Genomic DNA, 20,824 nt, shown 5'->3' on the forward strand with positions numbered 1-20,824 from the left:
ATATATATATATAGAGAGAGTGTTCCATATATTACGCTCTTCATTGGTCTTATGTTCATTGATCCAACAGCATGCTTAGACATAAATTTCCTAAATGAATTCACAATGTGAGCAGTTGCTCAAAACGGTTCGGCTCAGCTTTGCACTTTCATCCATACACTTAGCAAAACAAAGATGTTCAAGGTTCACTCATTTCAGTCACTCTAAGTTTTAGGGGTGCAATAATTGTGGGTAACATGTGTTCTGTGTAGAGGTTAATTAAATAGAGTATGCCAAAATGAAAGCTCAAGACCCTGCATGTCCCTTCAAGCCTTTTGATAAATTTACCACGTTTTTTTACATTTCTGTTATCTCTTTCAGTTCTTACTTGGTTTGTTTTGGCCATTGGTTTAGACAAGTGTTTTTTGTTTGTTTGTTTTCATATTTCTTTTCAAATGTTCTTGCTTTGCTTTATTTTTTTCATGCTTGTTTGCAAGCAGCCAGACTTGAACGGACACTAATTTCCTTTCTTTTTCTTCTGCTTGCCAGGAGGGGAGTTAGTTATCCCTGTTCTTGTTGAGGATCCCATAGACATCCCCCCTATTTCCACTCGAGCCCCTTTCATCCCCATTCCCCTGACCCTTCACCCAATCCTCAACATTATTGAGACCACCAAAGAATCCCTGACAATTGCCACCGAGGCAGGTGTACCTTGCTTGTCAGACCAAGGCAGCGATGATTGTGATGATGATGATGATGGTGATGGCTTGGTGATATCGGGTTTTGGCTCTGGGGAGGCCTTCGACTCTAGCCTCCCCCCTACTGATGATGAAGATTTTTACACCACCTTCTCCCTGGTAACAGATAAGATCTTGACTACGTCGACCTACGAAGGTGGCTACAAAGCTCTTGCGCCCAAGTGGGAAGTAAAGGACTTTAAACCTAGCAAGGCCTCTGAGGCAGGTAGGACTACGGCCATCCCGCCTCTGCCTGACTTCAGGAGCTCAGCTGCATCACCTGTCATGCCTGAGCATGCACCCAAAATCCCAGCTGGGAAAATGAACAACCGTGAAATCAAACCCCAACCGGACATAGTGCTACTACCACTCCCCACATCTTTCGACATGGACGGCACCAAACCAAAGGGGCCGTACATCACCCAGCCCATGTTGCGCACCATCCCCAGTGCCCTGCCCACCGTGCCAGGTATCAGGAGAGTGCCTCCTGGTGCCTCGGAGGTAATACGTGAGTCCAGCAGCACTATGGGTATGGTGGTGGGTATCATCTCTGCTGCCGCCCTGTGCATCCTCATTCTCCTCTATGCCATGTACAAATACAGGAACAGGGATGAGGGCTCCTATCAGGTAGATGAAACACGGAACTACATCAGCAATTCTGCACAGAATAATGGCACAGTAATCAAAGACAAACAGCCCAACACTAAGGGTCCCAGCAACAAGAGACCCAAAGACAAGGACAAGGAATACTATGTGTAAAATGAAAATCTGAATGACAAATATACACAGAACAACATCTGAGAAATCTTGAACAGAAAACAGGGATTTTACACATCCTTTAAAAGCTCAAACACATTGAACCTATTTCCAAGTTATGTGATTTGAAGCACACTTAAGCATATGGTAAGCATAGGGAGAAGGAAAAAATAGGACTCTGGGGACCTTGATACTTTACTTTCTGTCTGGTTGTGGGACAGTGCCCGTGTAAAATATTGCAACATTTTTATCCCTCAAGTGACTTTCTGAGGTACAAAATCCTTGGTGTAAAAAAAAGACAAAGGAAAAAAAAAACACAAAGCAACCCTTGTCCATTGTAACCCTGTACAAATCAATAATGATCATGGGTACTGGTCATGATTTTGGACATGCATGTAATGTGTGTGATGTAATACAGATATCTTTGCAAAGATGAGAAATGAAACATTTTGGAGATGCAAAGTGGGAAAATTTGCCATAAAACAGTACTTTTCTAAACCATGCTGGAGAAGAAGTGTTCCATTAAAAAAATGGTTTGTAATTTTTTATTGTTATTTTATTTTTGTTTATTTTTATTACTATTATTATTATTTATTTACTTACAGTGTTCGTCAAGGACTTGCTTTAACATTCATATTCAGATTGAGCTCTGTCATAGCCAGATTCAACTGAAAAGCATCCATCTTTTACAAATGGAAAATGAGACATTCAACATTAAATTCAGTTAAATTTACTCACATTTGCACACAATTCACATATGGATCAAGTGTGAACGAAACAATCCGATGACTGAAATATGAATTTATTTGAGGAATATAAATTCACTGCGAACAAGTGTATATTTCATGTTGTCACAGTAACCTGTGTCAAACAATAAATGTTTACATATTTTATTACATCATAGATGCAGTACTTTGTAGCTCATTATTGTTGATAACATTTTGACATTTTCATACTTTTTCTGTACAAATTTAACAAACATCTAGTTTAATGTAGCTCATCTAGTGAAGTCCAAAAGTCTGAGCCCACACTGAAAATCTGAGATTCAAAACCTAATATAAGCAGAGGAATTAACAGAAGGTTTCAAATAAAGTAATATTATGATCAATCAAAAATAAATATTTAGGGTTCTGCACTAATTTCTATGTTGCTAAACAGGTAAGATAATTTTTGTAACTTCAAATATGAAGGGGTCAAATTTCCTTGCTTCCACCGATGTACACAAATTATGCTGGATGACAACAGCTGGTTTTTGCTCAATCTTTTGGCATCAATCTCAGACGAAAATCTACTAAGAACATTTTTTATAAATAAATATGAAAATTAATTCTAACATTTCATTTAAATTGCTTATTTATTATGATAATATTTTATGACAAAAATAAATGAATTTTTTTATCTCTGTGGTCCCAGATGTTTGAGCCCCACTGTACTTGCATAAAGTGTTATGGAAGAGTATTGTATGTTAATCTGTCTTGATGGTGTTATTGAGTCAGATGTTTGAAAACCATAAGATGTAAACTGGTAGAAATCAACCTCCACAATATCTGGTTCTTGATTTCTATTTAAACAATGTTACAAGAGCTCATAAAATAAATGTGGATGATGGATTAGATTCATACTGCAACCACATTTCTGAAATTCACAGTTATTTATTTTTTGTCTTTCTCATTCTGCTTATTTTCACCATGTTGCGCTGTTGTCCTGCATTATTTTAGGTTTTTATGCATTATGACCATTTGTGCTAGTGGTAGTTGCAATTCCTCTTTTTTTCTCATGTATATTCATTCTATTTTTGTCATCATCACAGCACAGAGTTGTGTGCTGTAATTTAGATTTTGTGTTCTTTTTTTTCCCAGTTCATCAGTTATTGTTTTAACTCTTGACAACTATGTCCAGCAATAAAAAGTTCCCAGTTGTTTTCAGTTGTGTAACTTTGTTTCTTATCCCAAGTTTCTGACATTTACACTAGACAAGACACTATGACATCGCAAATAGTTATTCGTGTCTTGATTTTTTATTTTTTTATATTGGAATTTATATGGTTAATAAAATAATATATATACATACACAAACACACACACACACACACACATATACAGTACAGACCAAAAGTTTGGACACACCTTCTCATTCAAAGAGTTTTCTTTATTTTCATGACTCATGACTATTTTCATGAGTCACACTGAAGGCATCAAAACTATGAATTAACACATGTGGAATTATATATGGAATTATATACATAACAAAAAAGTGTGAAACAACTGAAAATATGTCATATTGTAGGTTCTTCAAAGTAGCCACCTTTTGCTTTGATTACTGCTTTGCACAGTCTTGGCATTCTCTTGATTAGCTTCAAGAGGTAGTCACCTGAAATGGTTTTCACTTCACAGGTGTGCCCTGTCAGGTTTGATAAGTGTGATTTCTTGCCTTATAAATGGGGTTGGGACCATCAGTTGTGTTGTGCAGAAGTCAGGTGGATACACTGCTGATAGTCCTACTGAATAGACCGTTAGAATTTGTATTATGGCAAGAAAAAGCAGCTAAGTACAGGAAAACGAGTGGCCATCATTACTTTAAGAAATGAAGGTCAGTCAGTCCGAAAAATTGGGAAAACTTTGAAAGGGTCCCCAAGTGCAGTCACAAAAACCATCAAGTGCTACAAAGAAACTGGCTCACATGCGGACCACCCCAGGAAAGGAAGACCAAGAGTCACCTCTGCTGCAGAGGATAAGTTCATCCGAGTCACCAGCCTCAGAAATCGCAGGTTAACAGCAGCTCAGATTAGAGACCAGGTCAATGGCACATGGAGTTCTAGCAGCAGACACATCTCTAGAACAACTGTTAAGAGGAGACTGTGTGAATCAGGCCTTCATGGTAGAATATCTGCTAGGAAACCACTGCTAAAGAAAGGCAACAAGCAGAAGAGACTTGTTTGGGCTAAAGAACACAAGGAATGGACATTAGACCAGTGAAAATCTGTGCTTTGGTCTGATGAGTCCAAATTTGAGATATTTGGTTCCAACCACCGTGTCTTTGTGCGGCGCAGAAAAGGTGAACGGATGGACTCTACATGCCTGGTTCCCACCGTGAAGCATGGAAGAGGTGTGATGGTGTGGGGGTGCTTTGCTGGTGACACTGTTGGGGATTTATTCAAAATTGAAGGCATACTGAACCAGCATTGCTACCACAGCATCTTGCAGCAACATGCTATTCCATCCGCTTTGCGTTTAGTTGGACCATCATTTATTTTTCAACCGGACAATGACCCCAAACACACCTCCAGGCTGTGTAAGGGCTATTTGACCAAGAAGGAGAGTGATGGGGTGCTGCGCCAGATGACCTGGCCTTCCACAGTCACCGGACCTGAACCCAATCGAGATGGTTTAGGGGTGAGCTGGACCGCAGACTGAAGGCAACATGGCCAACAAGTGCTAAGCATCTCTTGGAACTCCTTCAAGACTGTTGGAAGACCATTTCAGGTGACTACCTCTTGAAGCTCATCAAGAGAATGCCAAGAGTATGCAAAGCAGTAATCAAAGCAAAAGGTGGCTACTTTAAAGAACCTAGAATGACATTATTTTCAGTTGTTTCACACTTTTTTTTTTTTTTTGTTATGTATATAATTCCACATGAGTTAATTCATAGTTTTGATGCCTTCAGTGTGAGTCTACAATTTTCATAGTGATGAAAATAAAGAAAAAACTTTGAATGAGAAGGTGTGTCCAAACTTTTGGTCTGTACTGTATATATGTGTGTATGTATATATCTGCATATGGGGAAAAATGTGACAAAAAAAATTATAATCCCAAAAGTGGATGGGTACTGTTGAATATTTTAGTTCTTTCCTTAAAAGCATTTACTAAAGGTAGTACTACAATACTAGTAATATTATAAATCTGATTCTGGTCATTGAAATAACAAAGGTGATGGGTAACAAATCTATCTGCATTAACTTAACTGGTTAAGTAACTTTGACCTCACTGATAATGGCACACCACAGGGTAGACCAATAATCGACAATACAATGAGTGTTTCTATAGAGATTCAAAGACTATTCGAAGCATAACTGACTTTGAAAAACAGATTAATGATAACACACTGTCATTTAGAAATCTAACACTTCCCAAATGGAAACGTGGCATTAGGCAATTATATTCTTTCCTCCTTTCATTATCCTAATTTATTTGGCAGTTTTTCTGCATTATTAAATGATACTTAGCCAAAGCATCATGTGAACTCGTTTATGTCTGATCAGTGTTGTGGCTAATGTTGATGAATGTAATGAGATCACTCAAACATCTTTCCTCATCATACCGCAGCTGGAGCCCAAATGGGGCATTCGATGAGCTCTCAAACCCCATCAATAAACGTCGGCTTCACAAGTGCTGGCCAAAATTGGGGAAAGCTGCAATCATGAGTGCTAAGCAATGACATCTCAGACTGATGAGCTTAACTAGAGTAATAGTTCACCCCAGAATGAAAAATCTCTTATTTAATCACCTCCTTCCTGACACTTCAAAAATTCAATGTGTTGTTTATTTATTTTTTTATGAAACACAAACATTTATTAATTTATTTAATAATTATTTTCATGTAGATATTTTCCCTATCATTGCTGTTGAGCTCAAAAAAGGACAAAGCCCACGAAAACTTTATAAAAGTTATTATGACGTGCACTATACTGAATATTTCAAGTGCCATGAAGGCATATGAAAGTCTTTCCTTTTTCCTTTTTTTTCTTTCTTTGTGCAGCTGAAAAGTTGACCCATGCTATAAGTCCTGTACCATTGTTGTTGTTTTTCTGCATAGGGGGAAAATGCTTATGGAGAAAAAGAATCCGAAATATTGAACTAAGGTGACTAAAAAAGTGAACGAGTACTGTTAAATATTTTAGCTCTTGAATATTTTAACTCTTTCCTGCAAAGCATTTACTACAAAAACATCATAAGAGTTAATTTGACTTGAGCACTATACTGAATATTTCAAGTGCAATGAAGGCATATGATAAGCCCTATAGACCAGGGATTTTCAAACTTTCTAATAGCATGGAATATTAAATAAATAATAAACCAATTATTCATTGTTAGTTTGGGTTAGTGAAACAAAGTATCTATTTTGTATCTTTTTGTATACCCTTGCAGTCCCCTGGTTTCTGTGATATTCCTTTATCTAATCCCTCAGCATTTTGGTAAATAATTGAAAAGCATGTTTTTAAGAGAGCTGCACACACAAACAAAATGCCATGGACTTTATACCCAGACAATGAATATAATTTAGAATCAAAATTGACAGAACAAAGCATTACTGTTATACCAATAAAGAAACTGTTAAAGGTTTTTGTCTCGAAATTGTACTCTTTCTCTTTTTCTCACTTTTAATCTGGCAGTTGTTAAACACAAAATGGCCACTGTCAGCTCTAAGAACAATTATGTCTTGTCTAGTCTTGTCTTGACAAAAGCTTATAATTCCAATTCCTTTTCCAGTGTTCAAACACGTTGTTGTTGTTGGCGTTGTTGTTTAACAAGCTAATCGAAGATGTGACAGTTGAAATATGGACCAAGATGACCCTGTGGCCTTGAAAAGGTCTACACCCCCTATGAACAGAGATATCTCTCACCCCTTCTCAAGACAACCACTGCATGTTTTATTATTAAGTTGGCTTGAAAAAGCCAACTTACTGAAATCCTATTTAAACTTCTTCTTCTTCTTCTTCTTCTTCTTCTTCTTCTTATTATTATTATTATTCTTTTTCTGGCCGCAACATTTTTGGACACTAACTCCTCCTAGACCGTTCAAGCTACATACTCCAAACTCGGGTCAGACCTTCATACTGTTCTGACTTGGTGTGCTATATCTTTTCAGACTGGTTTGAGTTACGGTTCTCTTAAAAATTAATATTAAAAATCATAAAAATGCCCATAGACTTTCATTGACAGGATGTTCAGATGACCCAAGCTCCAAATCCCATTAGACTCAATCAAGCTTTGATGCTAATCAATATAAACTCATTCAAACTCATCTAATCAATCAATCAATCAATCAATCAATCAATCAATCAATCTATCTATCTATCTATCTATCTATCTATCTATCTATCTATCTATCTATCTATCCTAATAATATGCTAATCGTGCTAAAATCATGCTAGTCGCATGCTAGTCATGCTAGAAACATGCTAGCAACATGTTAATAATGTTAAAATCATGCTAGCAACATGCTAATCAAACTAGCAACTTGCTAGTCGCATGCTAGTCATGCTAGAAACAAGCTAGCAACATTCTAATCATGGTAAAATCATGCTAGCAATATGCTAGTCGCATGCTAATCATGCTAGAAACATGCTAGTCGCATGCTAATCATGCTAGAAACATGCTAGAAACATGCTAGCATCATGCTAATCATGTCAATGTCACCTTTATTTATATAGCGCTTTAAACAAAATACATTGCGTCAAAGCAACTGAACAACAGACGAAACCAGTAGTTCAATTCCAGACTGCAGCAAAGTCAGATTGTGCAGAAGAATCATCTGTTTCCTGTGGTCTTGTCCTGGTGCTCCTCTGAGACAAGGTCTTTACAGGGGATCTGTATCTGGGGCTCTAGTTGTCCTGGTCTCCGCTGTCTTTCAGGGATGTAGAGGTCCTTTCTAGGTGCTGATCCACCATCTGGTCTGGATACGTACTGGATCCGGGTGACTGCAGTGACCCTCTGATCTGGACACAGACTGGATCTGGTGGCCACGGTGACCTCGGAACAAGAGAGAAACAGACAAATATTAGCGTAGATGCCATTCTTCTAATGATGTAGCAAGTACATAGGTTGTTATGGGAAGTGTTTCCGGTTCCGGTTTACCTAATTAATGCAGCCTAAAAATCCTTTAACGGATTTGGATAATAAAAGCATATTAGTATGTTATGTGTATGCCAGGTTAAAGAGATGGGTCTTTAATCTAGATTTAAACTGCAAGAGTGTGTCTGCCTCCCGAACAATGTTAGGTAGGTTATTCCAGAGTTTGGGCGCCAAATAGGAAAATGATCTGCCGCCTGCAGTTGATTTTGATATTCTAGGTATTATCAAATTGCCTGAGTTTTGAGAACGTAGCGGACGTAGAGGATTATAATGTAAAAGGAGCTCATTCAAATACTGAGGTGCTAAACCATTCAGGGCTTTATAAGTAATAAGCAATATTTTAAAATCTATGCGATGCTTGATAGGGAGCCAGTGCAGTGTTGACAGGACCGGGCTAATATGGTCATACTTCCTGGTTCTAGTAAGAACTCTTGCTGCTGCATTTTGGACTAGCTGTAGTTTGTTTACTAAGCGTGCAGAACAACCACCCAATAAAGCATTACAATAATCTAACCTTGAGGTCATAAATGCATGGATTAACATTTCTGCATTTGACATTGAGAGCATAGGCCGTAATTTAGATATATTTTTGAGATGGAAAAATGCAGTTTTACAAATGCTAGAAACGTGGCTTTCTAAGGAAAGATTGCGATCAAGTAGCACACCTAGGTTCCTAACTGATGATGAAGAATTGACAGAGCAACCATCAAGTCTTAGACAGTGTTCCAGGTTATTACAAGCAGAGTTTTTAGGTCCTATAATTAACACCTCTGTTTTTTCAGAATTTAGCAGTAAGAAATTACTCGTCATCCAGTTTTTTATATCGACTATGCAATCCATTAGTTTTTCAAATTGGTGTGTTTCACCGGGCTGCGAAGAAATATAGAGCTGAGTATCATCAGCATAAGAGTGAAAGCTAACACCTTGTTTCCTGATGATATCTCCCAAGGATAACATATAAAGCGTGAAGAGTAGCGGCCCTAGTACTGAGCCTTGAGGTACTCCATACTGCACTTGTGATCAATAGGATACATCTTCATTCACTGCTACGAACTGATGGCGGTCATATAAGTACGATTTAAACCATGCTAATGCACTTCCACTGATGCCAACAAAGTATTCAAGTCTATGTAAAAGAATGTTGTGGTCAATTGTGTCAAACTTAGCACTAAGATCCAATAAAACTAATAGAGAGATACACCCACGATCAGATGATAAGAGCAGATCATTTGTAACTCTAAGAAGAGCAGTCTCAGTACTATGATACGGTCTAAATCCTGACTGGAAATCCTCACATATACCATTTTTCTCTAAGAAGGAATATAATTGTGTGGATACCACCTTTTCTAGTATCTTGGACAGAAAAGGGAGATTCGAGATTGGTCTATAATTAACTAGTTCTTTGGGGTCAAGTTGTGGTTTTTTGATGAGAGGCTTAATAACAGCCAGTTTGAAGGTTTTGGGGACATGTCCTAATGACAATGAGGAATTAATAATAGTCAGAAGAGGATCTATGACTTCTGGAAGCACCTCTTTTAGGAGCTTAGATGGTATAGGGTCTAACATACATGTTGTTGGTTTAGATGATTTAACAAGTTTATACAATTCTTCCTCTCCTATGGTAGAGAATGAGTGGAACTGTTCCTCAGGGGGTCTATAGTGCACTGTCTGATGTGATACTGTAGCTGACGGCTGAATGGTTGCAATTTTATCTCTAATAGTATCGATTTTAGAAGTAAAGTAGTTCATAAAGTCATTACTGCTGTGGTGTTGGGAAATGTCAACACTTGTTGAGGCTTTATTTTTCGTTAATTTAGCCACTGTATTGAATAAATACCTGGGGTTATGTTTGTTTTCTTCTAAAAGAGAAGAAAAGTAATCGGATCTAGCAGTTTTTAATGCTTTTCTGTAGGATATGTTACTTTCCCGCCAAGCAATACGAAATACCTCTAGTTTTGAGGGAGTCCATAGTTTCTGTTACATCATCAAGTTGTTCTGAGGTTTTGGATATGCTAAGGAATTTGGATACATCAGGAAGATAACTTAAAAAGCAGTCTTTTGTGTTAGAAGTGATGGTTCTTCCATACTTGTAACAAGAAGTAGAATTTACAATTTTGGCTATATGAATTTTGCAAAGAACTAAATAATGATCTGAGATATCATCACTTGGCTGAATAATTTCAACACCATCAACATCAATTCCATGTGACAGTATTAAATCTAGAGTATGATTTCGACAATGAGTAGGTCCTGAAACGTGTTGTCTAACACCAATAGAGTTCAGAATGTCTATAAATGCTGATCCCAATGCATCGTTTTCATTATCAACATGGATATTAAAATCACCAACTATTAAAACTTTATCTGCAGCCAGAACTAACTCGGATGTAAAATCACCAAACTCTTTAATAAAGTCTGTATGGTGCCCTGGTGGCCTGTATACAGTAGCCAGTACAAACATAACAGGGGATTTATCATTAACATTTGTTTCTTTGGATAATGTTATATGAAGTACCATTACTTCAAACGAGTTATACTTGTAGCCTGCCCTCTGAGAAATCCTGAAAACGTTGTTATAAATTGAAGCAACACCTCCACCTTTGCCTTTTAGACGTGGCTCATGTTTATAACAGTAATCTTGGGGGGTGGACTCATTTAAAATAATGTAATCATCAGGTTTTAGACATGTTTCTGTCAAACAGAGTACATCTATATTATGATCAATGATCATATTATTTACAAAAAGTGTTTTCGTAGAAAGGGATCTGATATTCAATAAGCCAAGCTTTATCATTTGTTTATCCATATTGCTTCTGTTTTTTATTTGTTGAACCTCTTTTTATTTGTTGAATTAAATTGTTAATCTTAACTTGGTTTGGACGTTTTTTGTATTTTCTAGTTCGGGGAACAGACACAGTCTCTATAGTGTGATATCTAGGTGAAAAAGTCTCTATGTGCCAAAAATTAACTGACCTCTGTGACGGGAGGCAGCTAGCAGACGGTCGGTTTAGCCAGTCTGTCTGCTTCCTGACCTGGACCCCAGTTAGTCAAGTATAAAAACTACGACTATTTGCCATATTTCTAGAGAGAAGAGTGGCGCCACCCCAGGAGGAATGAAGACCATCTCTTTTAAACAGGTCAGGTCTGCCCCAAAAGCTCGTCCAATTGTCTATGAAACCTATGTTATTCTGTGGGCACCACTTAGACATCCAGCCATTGAGTGATGACAATCTGCTATGCATCTCATCACCACGGTAAGCAGGGAGGGGACCAGAGCATATTACAGTGTCTGACATCGTGCTTGCAAGTTCACACACCTCTTTAATGTTATTTTTAGTGATCTCCGACTGGCGAAGTCGAACATCATTAGCGCCGGCATGAATAACAATCTTACTGTATTTACGTTTAGCATTAGCCAGCACTTTTAAATTTGCCAAGATGTCAGGCGCTCTGGCTCCCGGTAAACATTTGACTATGGTGGCTGGTGTCTCTATATTCCCGTTCCGTACAATAGAATCACCAATAACTAGAGCACTTTCATCAGGTTTCTCAGTGGGTGCATCACTGAGTGGGGAGAACCTGTTTAATGTTTTGATCGGAACAGAAGAGCGGTGTTTTGACCCACGACTACGCTGCCTCACCGTCACCCAGTTGCCCTGCTGCTGGGGCTCTGTTTCCGGAACCGAACAATGTACAGGAATCCCTGAGCTAGACGCATCCAAAGCCGTATCTAGAGCCCTAACATTCTTACTGTCCTCAATTAAAGTTTGGATGCGTGTCTCTAATTCTGAAATCTTCTCTGTCAGCCTACCTATTTCCCTGCATTTATCACATGTGAATCCCTCATCAGCGACAGAGATAGATAAACTGTACATGTGGCAAGAGGTGCAAGAAACAATGATAGGAGAAGCCATTACTCACCGTGCTTGATGAAAATTCTTACTGCGGTTGTTTGATGAACTTGTGAAAAACTGGAGCGAGGGAGAGGAGAAAAGAAAACAGCGATAGGTTCGAATGAAAACGCTAATGACAAGCTAACGAGTGCTAACGCTTTGCAGGTGTACTGCACTCACGTAAATAAAATAAAAGTGAACTATCAAAGTTAATCTGATAAGATTGATCGATAATATCAGAAATATGGTGTGAATTAAGTTATATTTTACCACTTTAAAAAACAGAGAGTGATAGTAAGATAAAGATTCTAGAGAAAAAAATAAAATAAAAACAGCTACACGGAGCTACAATTTGCTACAGAAGGCCAACAGGAAGTAGAGAAAACACTGTCCAACAGCGACACCCGCAGGCAGTCAGTAGCAAGGCAGTCAGTGTATCATGCTAAAATCATGCTAGCAAAATGTTAGTCGCATGCTAGAAACATGCTAGCAACATGCTAATTATGTTAGCAACATGCTAGCAACATGCTAGTCGCATGCTAGTCATGCTAGAAATATGCTAGCAACATGCTAATCATGCTAGAAACATGCTAGCAACATGCTAGTCGCATGTTAGTCATGCTAGAAACATGCTAGCAACATGCTAGCAACATGCTAGTCGCATGCTAGAAACATGCTAGCAACATGCTAATCATGCTAACAACATGCTAATCATACTAAAATCATGCTAGCAACATGCTAGTCGCATGCTAGTCATGCTAGAATCATGCTAACAACATGTTAATCATGCTAAAATCATGCTAGCAACATGCGAACAACATGCTAGTTGAATGCTAGTCATGCTAGAAACATGCTAGCAACATGCTAATCATGCTAGAAACATGCTAGTCGCATGCTAATCATGCTAGAAACATGCTAGCAACATGCTAATCATGCTAAAATCATGCTAGCAACATGTTAGTCACATGCTAATCATGTTAGAAACATGCTAGCGACATGCTAGCAACATGCTAGCGACATGCTAGCAACATGCTAATAATGCTAGGGAAATGCTAGCGACATGCTAGCAACATGCTAATCATGCTAAAATCATGCTAGCAACATGCTAATAATGCTAGAAACATACTAGCAACATGCTAGTCACATGCTAGTTATGCTAAACACATGCTAGTCGCATGCTAATCATGCTAGAAACATGCTAGCATCATGCTAAACATGCTAAAATCATGCTAACAACATGCTATTCGCATGCTAGAAACATCCTAGCAACATGCTAATCATGTTAGCAACATGCTAATCATGCTAACAACATGCTAGTCGCATGCTAGTCATGCTAGAAACATGCTAGTCGCATGCTAGTCATGCTAGAAACATGCTAGCGACATGCTAGCAACAGGCTAATCATGCTAAAATCATGCTAGCAACATGCTAATCATGCTAGAAACATGCTAGCAACATGGTAGTCACATGCTAGTCATGCTAAACACATGCTAGTCACATGCTAATCATGCTAGAAACATGCTAGCATCATGCTAATCATGCTAAAATCATGCTAACAACATGTTATTCGCATGCTAGAAACATCCTTGCAACATGCTAATCATGTTAGCAACATGCTAATCATGCTAACAACATGCTAGTCGCATGCTAGTCATGCTAGAAACATGCTAGTCGCATGGTAGTCATGCTAGAAACATGCTAGTCGCATGCTAGTCATGCTAGAAACATGCTAGCAACATGCTAGTCATGCTAAAATCATGCTAGCGACATGCTAGTCGCATGCTAGTCATGCTAGAAACATGCTAGCAACATGCTAATCATGATAAAATCATGGTAGCAAAATGCTATTCGAATGCTAGTCATGTTAGAAACATCCTAGCAACATGCTAATCATATTAACAACATGCTAGTCGCATGCTAGTCATGCTAGAAATATGCTAATCATGCTAGAGACATGCTAGTGACATGTTAGTTGCATGCTAATCATGCTAGCAACATGCTAGCAACATGTAGTCATGCTAGAAACATGCTAACAACATGCTAGCAACATGCTAATCATGCTAGAAACATGCTAGCAACATGCTAATCATGTTAGAGACATGTTAGCGACATGTTAATCATGTTAAAATCATGCTAAAATCATGCTAGAAACATGCCAGTCGCATGCTAATCATGTTAGAAACATGCTAACAACATGTTAATCAGGATAGCAACATGCTAGTCGCATGCTAGTCATGCTAGCAACATGCTAATCATGTTAGGAACATGCTAACGACATGCTAGCAATATATAGCATACAGATTAATCTGAGGTGATATTACACTCAAAAATTTTTTATTAAAATTGTATAATCATTTGCTCACTCTGATGTTGTTCCAATCTTTTATGGCTTTATTCCTTGTGTAGAACACAAAATGGTATATTGAAATAGCCGTGGTAACTATTCACTTTGTTTTACATTATAAGGAAAAGAGCAGCTTGACATTCTACTAGGTAGCATTTCCACACACAAAGCAAGAAAGTCAGTTTTAGAACAATATGAAGGTGAATAAATGAAAGAAGTTTCAGTTTTGAGTTAACTATTTAAATTTTATGCTTTTGTCTGGTATGATTTTGTTGGCTATTTTACTGAGCCTTGTCACATCAAGTCAAGTCACCTTTATTTATATAGCGCTTTATACAAAATACATTGCGTCAAAGCAACTGAACAACATTCATTAGGTACAGTGTGTCAATAATGCAAAATGACAGTTCATCATTGAATTCAGTGATGTCATCTCTGTTCAGTTTAAATAGTGTCTGCGCATTTATTTGCAATCAAGACAATGATATCGCTGTAGATGAAGTGACCCCAACTAAACAGACCAGAGGCGACAGCGGCAAGAAACCGAAACTCCATCGGTGACAGAATGGAGAAAAAAAGAATCTGTTTCTTGTGGTCTTGTCCTGGTGGTCATCTGAGACAAGGTCTTTACAGGGGATCTGTATCTGGGGGTCTAGATGTCCTGGTCTCCGCTGTCTTTCAGGGCTGTAGAGGTCCTTTCTAGGTGCTGATCCACCATCTGGTCTGGATACGTACTGGATCTGGATGACTGCAGTGACCCGCTGATCTGGATACAGACTGGATCTGGTGGCTAAGGTGACGTCGGAATAAGAGAGAAACAGACTAGTATTAGCGTAGATGCCATTCTTCTAATGATGTAGCAAGTACATTCGGTGTTATGGGAAGTGTTCCAGTTTACGGTTTACCTAATTAATGCAGCCTAAAAATCCTTTAATGGATTTGGATATTAAAAGCATATTAGTATGTTATGTGTAAGCCAGGTTAAAGAGATGGGTCTTTAATCTAGATTTAAACTGCAAGAGTGTGTCTGCCTCCCGAACAATGTTAGGTAGGTTATTCCAGAGTTTAGGCACCAAATAGGAAAAGGATCTGCCGCCCGCAGTTGATTTTGATATTTTAGGTATATCGTTTTTAGAACGTAACGGTCGTGGATGATTATAATGTAACAGGAGCTCATTCAAATACTGAGGTGCTAAACCATTCAGGGCTTTATATGTAATAAGCAATATTTTAAAGTCTATACGATGTTTGATAGGGAGCCAGTGCAGTGTTGACATGACCGGGCTAATATGGTCTTACTTCTTGGTTCTAGTAAGAACTATTGCTGCTGCATTTTGGACTAGCTGTAGTTTGTTTACTAAGCGTGCAGAACAGCCACCCAATAAAGCTGTAAGAAATTACTCGTCATCCAGTTTTTTATATCGACTATGCATTCCATTAGTTTTTCAAATTGGTGTGTTTCACTGGGCCGCGAAGAAATATAGAGCTGAGTATCATCAGCATAACAGTGAAAGCTGACACCATGTTTCCCGATGATATCTCCCAAGGGTAACATATAAAGCGTGAAGAGTAGTGGCCCTAGTACTGAGCCTTGAGGTACTCCATACTGCACTTTTGATCGATATGATACATCTTCATTCACTGCTAAGAACTGATGGTGGTCATATAAGTATGATTTAAACCATGTCTATGCAAAAGAATGTTGTGGTCAATTGTGTCAAACGCAGCACTAAGATCCAATAAAACTAATATAGATACAACCACGATCAGATGATAAGAGCAGGTAATTTGTAACTAAGTTGTAGTAATTGTACTAAGGAGAGCAGTCTCAGTACTATGATACGGTCTAAATCTGGAAATGACTGGAAAAGACTGGAAATCCTCACATATACCAATTTTCTCTAAGAAGGAATATACTTGTGAGGATACCACCTTTTCTAGTATCTTGGACAGAAAAGGGAGATTCGAGATTGGTCTATAATTAACTAGTTATTTGGGGTCAAGTTGTGCTTTTTTAATGAGAGGCTTAATAACAGCCAGTTTGAATGTTTTGGCTGCATAATTTCAACACTATCAACATCAATTCCATGTGACAGTATTAAATCTAGAGTATGATTTTCGACAATGAGTAGGTCCTGAAACATGTTTGCAGAATGTCTATAAATGCTGATCCCAGTGCATCTTTTTCATTATCAACATGGATATTAAAATCACCAACTATTAAAATTTTATCTGCAGCCAGAACTAACTCGGATGTAAAATCAGCAAACTCTTTAATAAAGTATGAATGGTGCCCTGGTGGCCTGTATACAGTAGCCAGTAAAAACATCACAGGGGATTTATGTTATTATTTATGTTATATGAAGCACCATTACTTCAAACGAGTTATACTTGAAGCCCTGCCCTCTGAGAAATCCTGAAAACGTTGTTATAAATTGAAGCAACACCTCCCCCTTTGCCTTTTAGACGCAGCTCATGTTTAAAACAGTTATCTTGGAGGGTGGACTCATTTAAAATAATGTAATCATCAGGTTTTAGCCTGGTTTCTGTCAAACAGAGAACATCTAGATTATGATCAGTGATATTATTTACAAAAAGTGTTTTTATAGAAAGGGATCTGATATTCAATAAGCCAAGCTTTATCATTTGTTTTATTGCATCTGTTTTTTATTTGTTGAACCTCAATTAATTGTTAATCTTAACTTGGTTTGGACATTTTTTTGTATTTTCTAGTTTGGGGAACAGACACAGTCTCTATAGTGTGATATCTAGGTGAAAGAGTCTCTATGTGCTGAGAATTAACTGACCTCTGTAACGTGAGGCAGCTAGCAAACGGTCGGTTTAGCCAGTCTGTCTGCTTCCTGACCTGGGCCCCAGTTAGTCAAGTATAAACTCTAAGACTATTTGCCATATTTCTAGAGAGAACATTGGCGCCACCCCAGGAGGGATGAAGACCATCTCTTTTCAACAGGTCAGGTCTGCCCCAAAAGCTCGTCCAATTGTCTACGAAACCTATGTTATTCTGTGGGCACCACTTAGACATCCAGCCATTGAGTGATGACAATCTGCTATGCATCTTGTCACCACTGTAAGCAGGGAGGGGACCAGAGCATATAACAGTGTCTGACATCGTGCTTGCAAGTTCACACACCTCTTTAATGTTATTTTTAGTGATCTCCGACTGGCGAAGTCGAACATCATTAGCGCCTGCATGAATAACAATCTTACTGTATTTACATTTAGCATTAGCCAGCACTTTTAAATTTGCCAAGATGCCAGGCGCTCTGGCTCCCGTTAAACATTTGACTATGGTGGCTGGTGTCTCTATATTCACGTTCTGTACAATAGAATCACCAATAACTAGAACACTTTCATCAGGTTTCTCAGTGGGTGCATCACTGAGTGGGGAGAACCTGTTTATTGTTTTGATCGGAACAGAAGAGCGGTGTTTTGACCCACAACTATGCTGCCTCACTGTCACCCAGTTGCCCTGCTGCAAGGGCTCTGTTGCCGGAACCGAACAATGTACAGAAATCCCTGAGCTAGATGCATCCAAAGCCGTATCTAGAGCCCTAACATTCTTACTGTCAATGTCAATGTCACCTTTATTCATATAGCGCTTTAAACAAAATACATTGCGTCAAAGCAACTGAACAACATTCATTAGGAAAACAGTGTCAATAATGCAAAAATGAGAGTTAAAGGCAGTTCATCATTGGATTCAGTTATGTCATCTCTGTTCAGTTAAATAGTGTCTGTGCATTTATTTGCAATCAAGTCAACGATATCGCTGTAGATGAAGTGTCCCCAACTAAGCAAGCCAGAAGCGACAGCGGCAAGGAACCGAAACTCCATCGGTGACAGAATGGAGAAAAAAACCTCGGGAGAAACCAGGCTCAGTTGGGGGGCCAGTTCTCCTCTGACCAGACGAAACCAGTAGTTCAATTCCAGGCTGCAGCAAAGTCAGATTGTGCAGAAGAATCATCTGTTTCCTGTGGTCTTGTCCTGGTGCTCCTCTGAGACAAGGTCTTTACAGGGGATCTGTATCTGGGGCTCTAGTTGTCCTGGTCTCCGCTGTCTCAATTAAAGTTTGGATGCGTGTCTCTAATTCTGAAATCTTCTCTGTCAGCCTAACTATTTCCCTGCATTTATCACATGTGAATCCCTCATCTGCGATAGAGATAGATAAACTGTACATGTGGCTAGAGGTGGAAATAACAATAGCAGGAGAAGCCATTACTCACCGTGCTTGATGAAATATTCTTACCACAGTTGTTTGATGAACTTGTGAAAAACTGGAGCAAGACAGAGGAGAGGAGAAAAGAAAACAGCGATAGGTTCGAATGAAAATGCTAATGACAAGCTAACGATTGCTAACGCAATGCAAGTGTACTTAAAGATTCGTATTTTGGAAATGTGTTAAAAAATCATTTCACCATTATTAAAAAAAATTATATCGCAATACATATTGATATAGAATTATTGTCCAGCTCTAATTTATCGCTTTTGCCGCTCAGAAATATTCACGTAATCATGCAGCATGTTTTAGAAGATCTGTACTCCAGCGCGGTTAGCGCTCACACTCACTGATCTATATATAACTGAACCACGCTCTGGCCCACCTCTTCCAACCGAGCCAGGGACTGCTAAATGAAGCAATCAATAAAATCAACTGGGCTTTGGCGGTCAAACGTGCTCCAGCATGGTTAAGACTGCACAGTGTTACATTTACATTTATTCATTTAGCAGATGCTTTTATCCAAAGCGACTTACAGATGAGGACAGTGGAAGCAATCAAAAACAACAAAAAGAGCAATTATATATAAGTGCTATAAAAAGTCTCAGTTAGGTTAACACAGCACACGTAGCATGGGATTTTAAATAATATAATAAATAAAAAGAAAACAGATAGAACAGATAGAGAAAGCTAGTGTTCGAGGTCTTTACACATACACACACACACACACACAATTGCATAATAAATTAAAATAAAATAGAATACAAAAATATTAGAATTAGTTAGATTTAAAAAAAAAATAGAATTAGAATAGTGAGTGTTAAAGTTAGAGGGTCAAATAAAGATGGAAGAGATGTGTTTTAAGCCGATTCTTGAAGAGAGCAAAGGACTCAGGTGCTCGGATTGAGTTGGGGAAGTCATTCCACAAGGAGAGAACATTTAATTGAAAAGTCCGTAAAAGTGACTTTGTGCTTCTTTGGGATGGCACAATCAAGCGATGTTCACTTGCAGAACGCAAGCTTCTAGAGGGCACATAAGTCTGAAGTAAAAAATTTAGGTAAATGGGTGCAAAGCCAGTGGTAGTTTTGTAGGCAAACATCAATGCCTTGAATTTTATGCGAGCAGCTATTGGAAGCCAGTGCAAATTGAGTGTTAGCACTCAATTAGTTTTAGTGTTAGCAGTGTTAGTACACCCTAATTATTCTCCAGCATCCCACACAGTCTCTACACACCCATCAAGTGTTGTCCTGCGCCGCACTGTGCTTCATTGGGTCCCGCAATAGTGCAGGTCTCTACTCAGAAAGCGTCTGTTATAATGTTATGATTGAGGCTCTGGACTCTGAGCATGACTTGTTTTTCTATAACAAATTATAAAACATTTTCTATAAAAACGTTCATGTCCTGGTAGTGGCAAATAGCCTGTTTTATATTTAATTTAATTACATAAATTTTATAATAATTAATTCAGCAAGATGGTGCCGATGATGATGGTGGGTTTCATGGTGTGCTCCACAGTTGTTTTTGTATTTTTATTAGTTTGCCCTGTCTTAAGTTATATCCCTGCAATCAGTTTCACCAGAGACAAATTGCTAAACATTCGGCACTACACGTCACCCGATATGTTACCGGTTTTCGACTATTCTGATGTTTTGCTGGACAAAGCAGTTGGCGGTGCAGCTGCACTGATCAAACGCTTCAGGACGCGCAGACAGGGTAAGAGAGCCAGCGCGTTCATGAAGTTCGGGATTTCGAATCCCATTGCCTAGCATCCATCTGGCGAACCTCCTCTCTCTACCCAACAAAATGGACAAACTCCTGAGTTCCAAGCTGTTCAGAACAGATCGATATGCAGCAGATATCCACAAGCAGCTTTGGGGAACCCTGATCACTGTTTGGTTCATCTTACACTGACCTACAAGCAGAAACTGAAATCAGCTAAACCTGTATTAAGGACTGTAAAAAGATGGACTAATGAAGCAGAGTAGGGTTTAACAGATTGTTTTGAACTCACTGACTGTTTTTGAAGA

General features: G+C 38.5%; 1 protein-coding gene across 14 annotated transcripts in view; it reads left to right on the forward strand.

Moving 5' to 3' along the window:
• LOC132092740 (neurexin-3b-like) overlaps positions 1 to 2,870 on the forward strand; it is a 539,941-nt gene extending 537,071 nt beyond the window's left edge. For 11 of the 14 annotated variants that reach the window (XM_059499108.1, XM_059499109.1, XM_059499113.1 and 8 more), the window contains one exon: positions 529 to 2,870. In XM_059499108.1, the coding sequence (XP_059355091.1) occupies positions 529 to 1,475 (947 nt within the window). In that variant the 3' untranslated portion in view covers positions 1,476 to 2,870. The remainder of the gene's footprint in view (positions 1 to 528) is intronic. The other 3 variants (XR_009422247.1, XR_009422249.1, XR_009422248.1) reach the window with 2 other exon arrangements.
• The last annotated feature ends 17,954 nt before the right edge of the window (positions 2,871 to 20,824 follow it).

This window comes from Carassius carassius, chromosome 18 (genome assembly GCF_963082965.1).
Source record: "Carassius carassius chromosome 18, fCarCar2.1, whole genome shotgun sequence".
Classification (NCBI taxonomy): domain Eukaryota; kingdom Metazoa; phylum Chordata; class Actinopteri; order Cypriniformes; family Cyprinidae; genus Carassius; species Carassius carassius.